Below are 13,243 nucleotides of genomic sequence, written 5' to 3' on the forward strand. Positions count from 1 at the left end.
GGGCTTCATGTGGCCTGCCCGGCCGTCCCTTCTTGGGCAAGGCTCAGGGCAGCGGGCCTCTAATTGTCCTCTCCACGTACCCTGAACACCAGAGATTAGAGTCTTTGGAGCAGCCCTACCCGGTAGTTAACAGGCATCTGGCATAATTTTCCATGTCTGTCCACAAGGCCCAGAGGAAGGACAGAAATAGGAATCCCCAGTGGGGCCAGAGCGGCTTCTCGGGTCAGCCAGGGGCCATGGCTGCCTCGCCTCTGCCAGGACACAAGGCGCTGGGCTGGCTGCAGTGTGACACTTCTACAAGTTAGGGTTGGGCTGGCCCGGCCTTTGCTGGCCCTGGGGTCTATGGCGTGTGGCGAAGGTGACTGGCAGGGCAAGCCTGGACATGGGGAGTGTGCACGTGTGGATGTGTGCGTGTGTGTGGGCACGTGTGGATGTGTGCATGTGTGTGTGCGTGCCTGTGTGCATATGTGCATGTGCGGATGTGTGCGTGTGTGTGCGTGTATGTGTGTGCATGCGTGTGGATGTGTGCGTGTGTGTGCATGTGCGGATCTGTGCATGTGTGCATGTGTGTGTGTAGGTCTTGTCTCAGACCCTGCTTCATGGTGGACACCGCCTGCTGTGTCTGCCCAACACTGGCGTGTGCCTTCCCTCATGGTCCACGGGACTGGGCTCTTGCTTTCAAGTTTCTTCAAAGGAAGAAGACAGTCATTGCCCTGGACCCGGGCAAATCAATCCTCTTGTACTAATGGGAATGGCTTTGGGAAGTGCCCACATGCTCACATCTGAGCCAGCACTAGGCGCCCCTCCCCTGTTGCACAGCAATTGTGGGCGGTCTTGCCCTTGGCAGCACTAGGGCTCATGGCCATCTACAGAAAGCAGCCTTCCGTGGCCGATGCCCTTGAGTGAGTTACAGCCGGCATCTCACCAGCCCCCCAGGCAGGCTGGTCCTGGTTCAAGCAGGAGGCATCTGCTCGGGTTCTTTATTACATGTGCCTGGGGCACACACACGATTCCCTTTCACAGAAAGGAGAGGGCCCCCCGGATAGGCCTGTCGAAGAGGCAGCCTCAGTGCACGCAGCCCTGTGCCAGGCCATGCGGTTCAAGCCCGTGCTTGTCTCCAGTGAGCTGGAGGGTGGTGTGGCGTGGTCTTCACCACACACAGACAGTGAAGGGGGCAATGGTGTTCAGGGCACAAGGTTGAACCATTGTGGCCTCTCAGTGCTCTGGGATGGGCCTGAGACTAGCAGGGATGCACGGGCCATTCCTCTAAACGCAGAGGACAGCAGGTTTGCACGTGTGCAGGAGTGTTGTGCAGGGGGAGGAGCCCTGGGGAGAACGTACCCTGGTGGCCTTCCAGAGCCCATGGAACCGAGGTGGCATTACCCACGGAGCCCACCAGATCAGAGCAGGTGCCGTGCACAGCCAGTCCCCCACTCTCCATCTGTCACCGAAGCCTCTCCCCTCCGCCAGCGGGGCTGCACCAGCCCCACCCCAGCCAGGGCAATGGCTTAAGGAAGCCACCTGTGAGCAGAGTGGGGCCGGAGGCCTCATGGCTGAGATGGGAGCAGAGTCGGCTTCAGCTCTGGGGCCGTGGGGTCTTTGGAAGCCCTGGCTTGGAAGGGAAAGCACAGCCACTGACTGTGGCTGGTGGAGGAGGGTCTCTGGCTGGATCTCAGGTGACAGAGCTGGGCTTGCACCTCCAGAGGGGCATGTGTCTGGCAGGCCCAGCGCTTGCAAACGTGAGTTGCAGAGAGGGGCTCAGGTCTGGGAGGAGCCTGGGTCCTGCACAGGGATGAGGACCGTGAACTCCGGCTCCAGAGCGCTGGCAGCCTGTGCCCGTCGGGACTGTCTCTCGGGGAGCTGGCAGCGTGGGAAACCGCAGAGCTCTCTCTCTAGGGTCGGGGCCCAGCTGTGTCACCTTCTCTCCCAGATAAGGATGGCTGACAGGCTGCCTCAGGGGCCAATGCCATGGCTATCTGGACACTCGACAGCCAGACCTCGAACCTGCTCCCTGGAGACCCTGAGGGAAGGAGCTCCCGGGTGCACCGCAGACAGGCATGAGGTGCGGGACCTGTTTGTCACCTCCCAGGTTGATGTCAGAGTCAGCTCCACACCTCTTACAGGTGAACCTGTGGAGTGTGCTGGCTGCGGAGGTGCGGACAGCATCTGGCGGGCAGGAAGAGCCGAGGGCCACATGGCAGCGGGGTGGGCGGGGGCTGAGCCTGGCGGTGCAGACGGCGCTGCTGGGTGGGTGGTGCCTACACCACAAACTCCTGTGGTGGGGCCTCTCTGAACAGGTCCGGGGCGAGGCAGTTGCTGGACCCCTTGCTGGGGAGAGGAGTGGCCCTGATCTCGCAGGGGCCCGTCAGCCTGCAGTCCAGGGCCCAGTGGAAGGTATGTCTGAGTGAGGCGGGTGCTGGGTGCAGGGCCAGCTGGTGCAGACTCATGTCGTCCAGGCTGCAGCTGTGCTGCTCCTCACTGACCCCGGCTTTCATTTCCTGGATCTGCAGAGAGAGGTCATGGGGTGAGGCCTGCCGCCCCCTCTCACTCCCACCACCGCAGACGGCAGCCACACTGCTTGTGGCCACAGAACCGCACTCCCTGCCAGTGCCCACCCTGCGCCCCTGTGCACGGCCAGCCTGGCCCTGGACGGGCTCCCCCCGCACACACATCTGCGTTAGAGGCTTGGCATCTTCTTTTGATGCATTTCGGGAGGCCCTGACCTTGCCCAGCTTCTTTCCTGGGGCTGTTTTCTGCCTTTTAACTCAGTGGACCTGGACTCGTAGCGTTTGGTGTAATTTAGGATCAGGTGTGAGTGTGGGCCTTGAACACCAGCTCTGGAAGCACCTCAGACGTCAGGAACGGCCTCCTATTTCACACGGGAGGAAACTGTCTGGGTTCAGAGCTGACTGTCCAAGGTCCCGTCCAGGTGGGCGTCCAGTGGGCAGCGTCATCGCCCTTAAGTGACGCCTCCAGCCCAAGCTTCTTGGCTGCCATGGCCCCTCAGATCTGCCTTGGACCACTGTGCTCCCAGGAGGCAGATGAAGTCCCTGGTGGCAGGTGGCAGGGGCTAGGGGCAGGCGGCAGGCCACGCCGAAGGTTGCCCAGCGCCAGGGTCTGAATTGCCCTTCTACACGTGTTTCCTTGTTTTTAATCAATACGTCTTTCAAGAGTGACAGTCCCTGGCCCAGAGCTCAGGCAGCTTTGGGCAGCTGTCTCCTCCACTGAGTGGGCTGACCTGGGCTTGGGATCGCCCCCACTGGGATGGGCCCGCGCCTGCCAGGACTTGCAGCCTCCCGTCCCTCCTCCCGTGCCCAGCCCTGTTCTCTCTCCATCTCACCCTCCTGTGGTGGAGCTGGGGGCGGGGAGTGGGGGGTGGGGAGGGCAACTCGGAGCCTGGCTGGGAACCCTGAGCCCACCTGTTCCCCACCTGGGCATCCAGGAATCACTGGCTCCGCCTCTCCTCTAGCTCCTCTGGGGGTTCCTAAGGCTCAGGGGCTGTGCAGGAAGTGGGGGAAGCCCTGGAGCAGCCCTGCACACACGGGACCAGGCCCGGGGTGGAGGAGGTGGATGAAGGGGATGGGGGCAGCCAGTCTGCTGCACGGCAGGTCACAGGGCCCAGGTGTCCAGGTCCTGCCTACAGTGGCCGGGTGACACTCAGGGCCTGGCCACCCCAGCCCCAGGCAGGACCCCTCCCTCCCCACAGCGAGCCGGCTCACTTGGCCCTGAGGCCAAGGCTTCCACCCACGTCCACCTGCCCCAGTGCCCGAGAGCCTTGCTGCTCCCTGACTTGCCCGCTGCGTCTCTGGGGGTGTCAGTCGACGGACCCTCTGATAGGCCTAGGAAGGTCCCCAGGGCCCCTGACAGGGGACCTAGGAGAAGGGGGTGGAGGAGCAGGGCCCAGGCTTCTGGCCCGTGGCAGAGACGCTACCTGGCGCATGGCCTTGGCGCTCTGGCCTCTGGTCCTGACCTTGGCGCAGGGCTCCTGGCGAGTGGCTGTGGGAGGAGGCAGCCGTGAGCACAGGTGTCTGGGTTCTGCCTGACATGGCTCCTCCCCAGGGCAGTTCCCCGCACTTCTCGGGCCCTGGTCTCAGCCGGGCTTCTCCTGAGGCTCACACCGTCCCCTTGCTCTCAGTGCAGTGACTGCTTTTGCTTCATTCCCTGACCTCTGATAAAAAGGCCCCTTGCTTTGCAGATGCAGGATTAGCACGGTGATTCCCGCTGGGTTACAGACCACAGAGCTTGCATAAAACCTCAGAGATGGAGGCCAACCATCCCTTACTGGTGGACCAGACACTCCAAGGGCAATGGTGGACACAGTGGGTTAGTGACAGGAATGCCTGGCCCTGGGAGGCCCTGGGTGATGTTTTGTGACCCTGGATGGCCCTGGGTGACGTAGGTGATGCCGGGTGGTCCTGGGTGACTGAGCCCTGGGGCTGGTCCCACCTGATCTCATCACATCCACTGTCAGGGCCGTGGGGACACTCAGAGACCAGCAGAGCTGAGGTCCCCTTTCTGGGGCAATGAGGAAGCTCTTCAGGGCCTCATACACAGGGACTGGGCAGGACACATCCCTCAGGACAGGGTGCTGCGTCCTGGGCCAGGTGGACACACGGTCCTAGAACACTCTGAATGGCTCTGTCTTCTCACTCCTACTCAACTGAGTGTAAACAGACACGAGTCTAACCCAGGCTTTCTGATGGGAGGGAAGCTGGTAGGACAGGGCTTCCTAGGAGTAGGGGATTCCTAGCAGTGGGGGGCTTCCTAGGAGTCAGAAGGCTTCCAAAGAGTTGTGGGGGTTCCTAGGAGTCTAGGGGGCTTCCTAGGAGTGGGGGGCTTCCTATGTGTGCGGATGGGGTTCCTGGGAGGGGGAGGGGCTCCCTGGGAGGGGAGCTTCCTAGGAGTTGGGGGGGGCTTCCTACATGTGTGTGGAGGGGGCTTCCTGGGAGGGGGAGCATTCCTTGGGAGGGGAGTCTTCCTAGGAGTTGGGGGGGTGCTTCCTAGGAGGTGGGGGGCTTCCTAGGAGTGGGAGGGGCTCCTGAGATGGGCTTCCAAGAAAGCTAAAGGACCTGGACTCATCTGCAACCCCAAGAGGACCCCACCTCTCCTGTCTCTGATCCCAGCCTGCAGCTGCCCCTTGGCGGGAACAGGAGACTCGGGCACAGCAGGCTGCAGGCAGCTCCTCCCTGCCATCTCCATTCTTCCGGCATGTTCTGGCACATTTCCGGGGACTCAGGTCACAGGCAGCCCAGCCCCTCACATCTGGCCACTGGAGGGCAGGCCAGGGCTTTGCTGCCTTGGTGTCCAGGGTCAGCCAAGCTGGGGCTGGCCGGACTGCACTCACAGTCCCTGGGGCCTGGGCGTCTCCCTCGGGCCCACCTTGGCTGTCACCACGTGTGCTGGGGTGGCTGCGGCTGGTCCTGGGGCTGGAGGACGGCTCCTTCTCACGGAGGCCATGAACCTCCAAGGGCACGTCCACAGACATCTCTCTGGATTCCCTGAGCCAGGAGTCGGCCTTGATGCCTGACGTGTAGGAACTGCCGTGGCTGTTGGCGGAGTGGTGTGAGAGGCAGTGGGGGCAGTGCTGGCTGCTGACCCCACTGCCTGGGGAGCTCCTGCTGGCTGGGTCCAGCTCCAGCCCATCGCTGATATAGGACTCCCGGTAGCGCTGCTTCTCTGTAGGGAGTGGGGAGCACAGTGAGGGCAAGCTGGAGAGAGACCAGCCCTGCTGATGCAGGAGGAAGAGCCCAGGAGACAGAAACACACACCTACAGCCCAGATGAGGACGTGGAACAGAGGGAGATCAGGCCTGCGGGTGAACGCTGAGGCCAAGCCTTGTGCTCAGGTGAGGACGTGGAACCGGGAGGGAGACCAGGCCTGTGGGTAAACGCTGAGGCCTTGTCGGAACCTGCATTTCTTGCTCTTAGTGGGCACATGATGGGAGGAGAAGTGGGAAACAGACCAGGAAACTGAGAAGTGGACACCTCAGGCGGCTCCTCAAGCTCCCAGCTTCCCCCAGTCCCATCTGTAGAATTCCACTCCAGGTAGAGCTGGGGGGCCACCACCTCACCCTTCGACCTGAGCCTCTGGGGGACACGGGAGTCAGGAGGCCACAACAATAAGAGACAGAAGGCACAGTCCAGCCACAGAGCCTAGTATGCCCAGCCCAGCCCAGAAGGCGCAGTCCAGCTGCGGAGCCCAGCGTGCCCAACCCAGCCCCACCTTCTGCCTCCTCCCGCTGCCGCAGCTGTTGCAGAGTGGGCCGCACGCGGAGGTGGAGCTGGTGGCTGGCGCACAGCAGGTGCAGCAGGTGCCTCGAGCGCCAGGTGCAGCCCGTGTAGTAAACCAGCTTCTGTGCTGCGGGCAGCCCGTCCAGCTGGATCTCCAGCTTCTTCCCCTAACAAACAGGAGAGAAGGTGCCACTCCACAGGTGGAAAACCACGCCAGCAACAGGAAAGGATGATTTTAAATGCCAGCCATGGCCCCCAGGGGGACGAGGACCAGGTTTTCACTTTGCAGTGCAGATGGCTGTTCATGGACACTGTGCCCAGGGCATGCTGTGCTCTGCCCTTGCTTGAGAGGACACAGCCCTCCTAGCTAGAAAGTGCCCACACCAGTGTGAAGGGAGTGGAGGTCTGGGGTGGGACGGGAAGACGTCGGTCTGGCTGTCCAGAGCAAGCCTGCTGCCCAGCAGCCCCCACAGTCACTGCCCTTTTATCCCTGGCACCCGGGCTGTGGGGTGACCCTGGGTGACAGCTCTGGGGCTGGGACGAGAGGAACAGAGGCCACACAGGTGCATTTCTATGACCTACTCTTATTTTCGCCCTTGATTTTCTCAATTGGGAGCCAGAAGTTTTCAAGCGATAACAACAACTAGACCTCACCAGGCAGCTAAACACCCAATGCCTGCAGGGCCAGGGCCAGGCACAGAGCCTGTGAGGCCAGGATGGCCCTGATGCCCCCGAGAGGCCGGCAGGAAGGGACCTGCACCTCGTCAGGTGCAGAATTGCCTAGAAAATGCCCCGAGGATAAAGCTGCATCTGCCCAGGCTCTCCAGGGCACGGGGACCCCCCAGACACCCACCAGAAATGCCAGCTTCCCAATGTGGGGCCAGGGGAGGTCGTACAGCAGCTGCGGAGCACGGTCCACCTCCTGCGGGACAGCAGAGGCAGGGCGCGTCCAGGCGGGGCCAGCCAGCGCCCGTGACCGCTGCAGGGATGCTACACAGCCCAGACCCCAGTGGGGAAGGGAGGAGGGGGTGGGGACAGGACGAGGGGCTCTGTGAGGCTGGAGCCCCTTTGGTCACCTGGTAGATGTGCACTCCCCTGAGGGCCAGTCCCAGGATGACGGTGGGGCAACCTTCCTTCTTATCCTAGAGGACACAGGTCAGAGGTCAAGTTGCGGGCCTGGAGGTGCTGGGCCTCACTGATGGCAGAGTATGGTCAGTCTGGCTAGGGGCTGAGGCCTCCATGGACCAGGCTGAGCTCTGGGGCCCATTTACAGACAGATCATTCACTCCAGTATCAGATCAAAGGCATAGCTGTCATAGCACAAGCATGCCTTTCATCATGCTAAATAAACATCAGCCACGACCTAAGAGAACCCTGGCCATGCCGGCCCCAGGGTCCTGGTCCCACTGTTAGCCATGGGGGCTCTGTCCATCCCTGCCCTGGGGTCCTGGTCCCACTGTTAGCCATGGGGGCTCCGTGCATCCCTGGCCTTGGGTCCTGATCCCACTCTTAGCCATGGGGGCTCCGTGCATCCCTGGCCTGGAGTCAGAGTCCAGCCCATCGCTTGCCACCCTGGGCTCGACCTTGTGCAGCCTGAAGAAGTGCACGGGCACGTCCTCCAGCTGGCAGGCCTCCTGGATGAAGCACAGCACGGCCTCCTTGGGGCTCAGGCCCTGGCGCTCACGGTGCAGGGTGGGCACGTGCCGGAGGATGTAGTCAATCCCCCTCTTGGTGATGATCTGAGGACAGAGCCGGGAGGTCAGCTCAGACCCCTGCTGGTCCCGCCTTCCTGCTTGCCAGCCCCCTGCTCCCAGAAGCCTCCCTAGACTCCCACAGCTGGTGCCAACCTCGGTGGGCAGGGCCGGGACCTGGCTGCTGAGCCCAGACCCAGAGATGAAGTCTCGGTGCCCGCTCTGGCCCTGGGCCCTGATTTCCAGTCCCCCTCGGGTCCTCCCCAAGGGGAATGGCAGCAGCCAGCCCTCCTCAGACGTCTGCAGGTGGCGACTCCACTCCCAACAAGCCCTGGCTCTTGGGAACCTGCCCAGTGAGGACCGACTGGGGCCCCCACCGGGACTGGGGTAAGAACTGCAGGGACATGGAATCACTGAGGGTGGAAATGTGCTCAGAGGCCAAGGGCACGTGTGGCGTCCACAGGGCTGGGAGGAAGCCTGGCTGGGCCCCACCCTGACCTCAGCGACTGCCGCAGAGCAAAGGTGAGAAGGCCCTAAGGTGCACAGGATAGAGAGGTACACAGGGATGAGCGGTCAAGGAGAGAAACCTTAAAGTTCACCCAGAACAGGGCCTGCATCCCCGGGGTGACAGCCATCAACCCGTGTGGCCATCAGGCCAGACAGCACCTGGGACTGGGCACACAGCGGCACAGCCCACGCCTCTCCATGGCCCTCCTCCCCTTACAGGTGAGGAAGCTGAGGCTCAGAGGCTCCTACGGGTCCCAGGATACTTAGAGAGAAGGGGAAGTTTCGCAGCCACAAGGCCCGTGTGGGTCACATTCCACAGCCAGGCAGCCGAGGGGCTCAGAGAGGTGAAGCCAGTGAGCAAGGCCACACAGCTGGCCAGGTGCGTCAGGAGCACAGGCACCCAGACCTGCCTGCTCCAGGCCACTTCTCCCACACCGCCCGCCTTTGGGGGTGGTAAGGACCCTCGGGCCTTCAGGAGAAGAGGACAGGTGATTGCCCTGTTTCCATCCCTGACCCTTCCTCCAGCAGCCCCTGCCAGGCCCCCAGCCCCCTGCTCCCACAGATGGCACCCGGTGGAGGTGGACAGGCACCAGGCTAGCGGTGCTAGGAGGAGGTGGGCCCCGACCTTACCCACTGTGGGAAGTAGGAGTGTGGCTCGAAGTACCTCCCGGCGTGGGCCGGCTCCTGGTGCTCGCCCAGGTCGGCCTGCAGCGCGCACGCGGCCAGCAGGAAGTAGGCCTCCTCCCGGTGGGTGCACTGTGACCTCAGCACGCGCTCCTTCAAGTGGCAGTAGTATAGGTGCCGTGCCCTGTGGTCGCTGGAAGGTGGCAGGGAGTGAGTTCCAGGACGGCCGGTGTGGGGACTGCTGGCCCCTCTGGCCCTGCCTTGTCCCTCCCCACGCCAGCTCCCAGGGCTGTCCTAAGCCCCTGATAGCTAGTTCCTGTCTTGTTATACCCACAGCTGTGTCCCTGCAGGGCCAGCACAGCACAGGCCTGCACTCTTCCTGGAGCGGGGCACAGATGACTTGCTGCCACCAAGGAGCCACTAGATGAGGCTTCACCTGTGGAGGTCCCACTCCTTCCCCAGCAAGCTCAGCCTTCACCAAACCAGGCCCCAGTGCAGGAGAGGTGCACAGAGCCTGGGCGACTCAAATCCCTGGAGGTGGACAGACCTGGCTCCCAGAGCTCACCGCCCAGCACGGGGCCTGGCCATGGCTGGTATTCATTAATCACAGGCCAGGCGGAGGCTCCCCCAAGATGCAGGTGCAAGATCTTCTCATATAATTCCCCCGAACGGGCCCCATAGCACCAGGTAGCTCCATCCATCAACTGACACCTTCCAGACCTCCCCTCCAAGGCTATCCAGAACCTTCCACATATTCACACACCCCTCACTCTCCAGAACCTGCCACACAACCACACCTCCCCCAACTCTCCAGAACCTGCTACTCCAGGACTCTCCACAAAACCACACACCTTTCACTCTCCAGAACCCTCCCACACACCCACACGCCCCTCACTCCCTAGAACCTTCCACACAACTGCACACATCCCTTTTGGAACCGGCGGGGATTGTGCCTGCTTAGGGAATTCCTGGGAAACCCCCTTAGGTTTTCCCCCAGGGAAAACCCTGTTCACGCATCCCTGAAGCTCTGTCCTGGAATAAGTCTCAGGATCCTCCTGAGGGACGCCTTTGTTACCCTAGAAGCTCTAAGGCAGCTCTGGAAGAAGCAGCCCCTGTGGGTTTAGAGCGCAGCCCACCAGATGGACAACTTACCCACTCCTGTCAGGGAAAGCTTCCCACTAGACACCTGCAGAGTGGGCAGTGAACAGCGAGAACCGCCAGGCAGAAGGCGCAGCAGCCCTCAGCCCAGCGACCTCCAGAGCCTCGCCCACCCCCGGATGGTGTACCCACCCTGGAGAGTACCAGTCCTGGCATTTGAGGAAGTGCCACTTTAGGCCGGGCGCGGTGACTCACACCTGTAATCCCAGCACTTTGGGAGGCCGAGGAGGGTGGATCACCTGAGGTCGGGAGTTTGAGACCAGCTTGACCAACACGGAGAAACCCCGTCTCTACTGAAAATACAAAATTAGCCAGGTGTAGTGACGCCCGCCCGTAATCCCAGCTACTCTGGAGGCTGAGGCAGGAGAATCGCTCGAACCTGGGAGGTGGAGGTTGCAGTGAGCCGAGACTGTGCCACTGCACTCCAGCCTGGGTGACAAGAGTGAAACTCTGCCTCAAAACAAAACAAAACAAAAAGAAAAAGAAAAAGAAGAAGTACTAATTTATGACACAGTCTGTATACCTTTCAATTAAATAGAATTCCTGTGTTAACCCCCAAGCAAACAGCCAATATAGTGGGGGGGGTGTTTGTTTGTCTTTTTGTTTTTGGATAAACTCAAATGTAATGAGTGGCCTTCACGGGACTTCTATGTCATGTGGCAGATTTTCAATATTCTAGGAAACATCCCTTACAGTCAGCATGCTGTTACCTTATGACCCTTCCGTTTTCCACGTAGTGCTGCACTCGGAGGAAGGCCACGAAGGGGGCTCTGGGTTTCTCATTTCCCTGGTGGGGAAAATACAAGAAAGGCAAGTGAGCTCAGGGAGGTGCCCCCAGCTGTCCTGTCTTCCAGTCGGGGGGCCTGGATTGCTCCACACTCAGCTCAAAGCCAGAGCTCAGGTGTCTGCAGCCACAGCTGAGAACTCGACTCATGGTATTTTCTACCAGGTGAACCCGGAGTGGGACGTGGTCTACAGCGTTCAAGAACATCTGCCAAGGCGGGCTTCGGGCGGGCGCACCTGCCTGCAGCCTCAGGGCTCACCGCAGTCACCCTGCGGACAGCCCCTCTGGACGGAGCAGCTGCATGGACAGCAGGCAGCACATTGGTCCAGCACAGTCCACCGCCTGTCCTCTCCCACCCCACGCATCCCCGTGGTCCCGCACAGTCCACCGCGGTGCCTGCCCTCTCCCACCCCACGCGTCCCCACGGCCCCGCACAGTCCACCGCGGTGCCTGCCCTCTCCCACCCCACGCGTCCCCACGGCCCCGCACAGTCCACCGCGGTGCCTGCCCTCTCCCACCCCACGCGTCCCCACGGCCCCGCACAGTCCACCGCGGTGCCTGTCCTCTCCCACCCCACGCATCCCCGTGGTCCCGCACAGTCCACCGCGGTGCCTGCCCTCTCCCACCCCACGCGTCCCCACGGCCCCGCACAGTCCACCGCAGTGCCTGCCCTCTCTCACCCCACGCATCCCCGTGGCCCAGCGCAGCCCACTGCGGTGCCTGCCCTCTCCCACCCCACACGCTACACTTACTTCATTTATTTCTTTCTTCCAATCTTTTGAGAAGTACTTGCTGAGCTTTTGCTCCAAATCCATAAATATATACTCATTGTCTGAAAGCAAAACAAAAGCCTTCATCAGAGCAGTCACCATGCTTCTCAGGTGCCACCATTTGTTCAAAACTGAGTGTGGCTTGGAGAGAAGAGACACACAGCTGAAAACTGCGTCTCCACCTGACGCTGCGTGCAGGGCTTTCCTCGGCTGACAACGCAAAAAGCATCTTAACACACGTGCAGGTGTCAAATGCTTGCTTACTAAAACGATGTTCCAACGTGCAGGAATATTACAAGCTGATATTCAAAACTGGCACATGCTCTAGGCACGCCCTTTGGGAAAGCAATTTAGCAAGATGTATCCCTACCCTCTTCCTCTGCAACCCAGGCACCCCTTTCTCAGCTATGGAATGAGTCGTTTAAAAAATAGAGATGTCAGGGTTGGATGCGGTGGCTCAAGCTTGTAATCTCAGCAATTTGGGAGGCCAAGGCAGGAGGATTGCTTGAGGCCAGGAATGCAAGACAAGCCTGGACAACATAATGAGACCTTGTCACCAGAGGAAAAAAAAAAAAATTAAGCCGGGTGTGGCAGTGCATGCCTGTAGTCCTAGCTACTCAAGAGGCTGAGGCAGGAAGATTGCTTGATCCTGGGAGTTCAAGGCAGCAGGAAGCTATGAACGCACCACTGCACTCCAGTGTGACCCTGCCTCAATCAATCAAGCAATCAATCAATAAAAATAGAGATGTCTGTAATCTAGTACCAAGGTGATCAAGTCAATGATCCCAGCTTTACCTGTTAACCTGGTTTCCCTGGAAACTATAAGAGATGCTTCTTTCTAAATTAGGTGTTTCTACATTTTGAAAATATTTCCCAGCATGTGTTTTCTTTATGGCCTGGAAAAATTAAACAATTTTCCTAGAGAGGAAAATAAAGCCTAGAGAGACACCCTTCAGGCTGTGACTTAAAACAACGTACAATCCTCCGTGTCTGCTGGGAACTGCTTCCAGGACTCCCCTCGGATATCAAAACCCAGGGACGGTGTAGAGTTTGCGTGTACCCTATGCACATCCTCGTGTACACTTTAAATCAGCTCAAGATTCCTTATAATACCTGACGCAGTGTAAATGCTGTGGAAATCTTTGTTGTACTGTGTTGTTAAGCTCGTATTATTTTATTGTCGTACTATTTATTGTTATTATTTTGAGTATGTTTAACATGAGGTTAGTTAAATCCAAGGATGCAGAACCCATGGATACAGAGCACCATCTACTCTTACTTATATTAGAAAACCTGCAGTCCTGAGAATAAAAGCCACAGGGAAGAGTTAGTCCCAGATAAGGCAGTACTCCCTTACGGCCACCTGCATTACACATGAAGATACTCCATCCCCAAGTGCTAGCACATTCTGCAGATAAATGAAGACACCAGTGAGGAAGACTTACCCACAGAGGCCTGCAGAAAGGGCATCACAGGGCC

At 59.9% G+C, this 13,243-nt stretch overlaps 1 protein-coding gene across 1 annotated transcript; it reads right to left on the reverse strand.

Annotated features, from left to right (window-relative positions):
* Nucleotides 1–903: 903 nt before the first annotated feature.
* Nucleotides 904–11,866, reverse strand: FRMD1 (FERM domain containing 1). The gene is made up of 10 exons (XM_030809977.1): nucleotides 11,747–11,866; nucleotides 10,921–10,997; nucleotides 9,059–9,245; nucleotides 7,814–7,969; nucleotides 7,307–7,372; nucleotides 7,084–7,152; nucleotides 6,223–6,397; nucleotides 5,380–5,676; nucleotides 3,932–3,996; nucleotides 904–2,504 (listed from the first exon to the last, which is right to left on the reverse strand). The coding sequence occupies exons 1-10, from the start codon at nucleotides 11,864–11,866 to the stop codon at nucleotides 2,259–2,261; spliced, it is 1,458 nt and encodes a 485-aa protein (XP_030665837.1). The 3' UTR covers nucleotides 904–2,258.
* Nucleotides 11,867–13,243: the final 1,377 nt, after the last annotated feature.

The sequence above is a fragment of the Nomascus leucogenys genome, chromosome 3 (genome assembly GCF_006542625.1).
Source record: "Nomascus leucogenys isolate Asia chromosome 3, Asia_NLE_v1, whole genome shotgun sequence".
NCBI classification, from domain to species: Eukaryota; Metazoa; Chordata; class Mammalia; order Primates; family Hylobatidae; genus Nomascus; species Nomascus leucogenys.

Bases quoted from the DNA above. Each gene is read 5' to 3' on its own strand.
- FRMD1 (XM_030809977.1), bottom strand. From the start codon at position 11,866: ATGGTGACTGCTCTGATGAAGGCTTTTGTTTTGCTTTCAGACAATGAG. The intron at 9,246-10,920 runs GTAACAGCATGC...GCCACCTTCCAG, and splicing joins GAAAACGGAAGGGTCATAAG to CGACCACAGGGCACGGCACC. The intron at 7,970-9,058 runs GTAAGGTCGGGG...CTCTGTCCTCAG, and splicing joins ACTCCTACTTCCCACAGTGG to ATCATCACCAAGAGGGGGAT.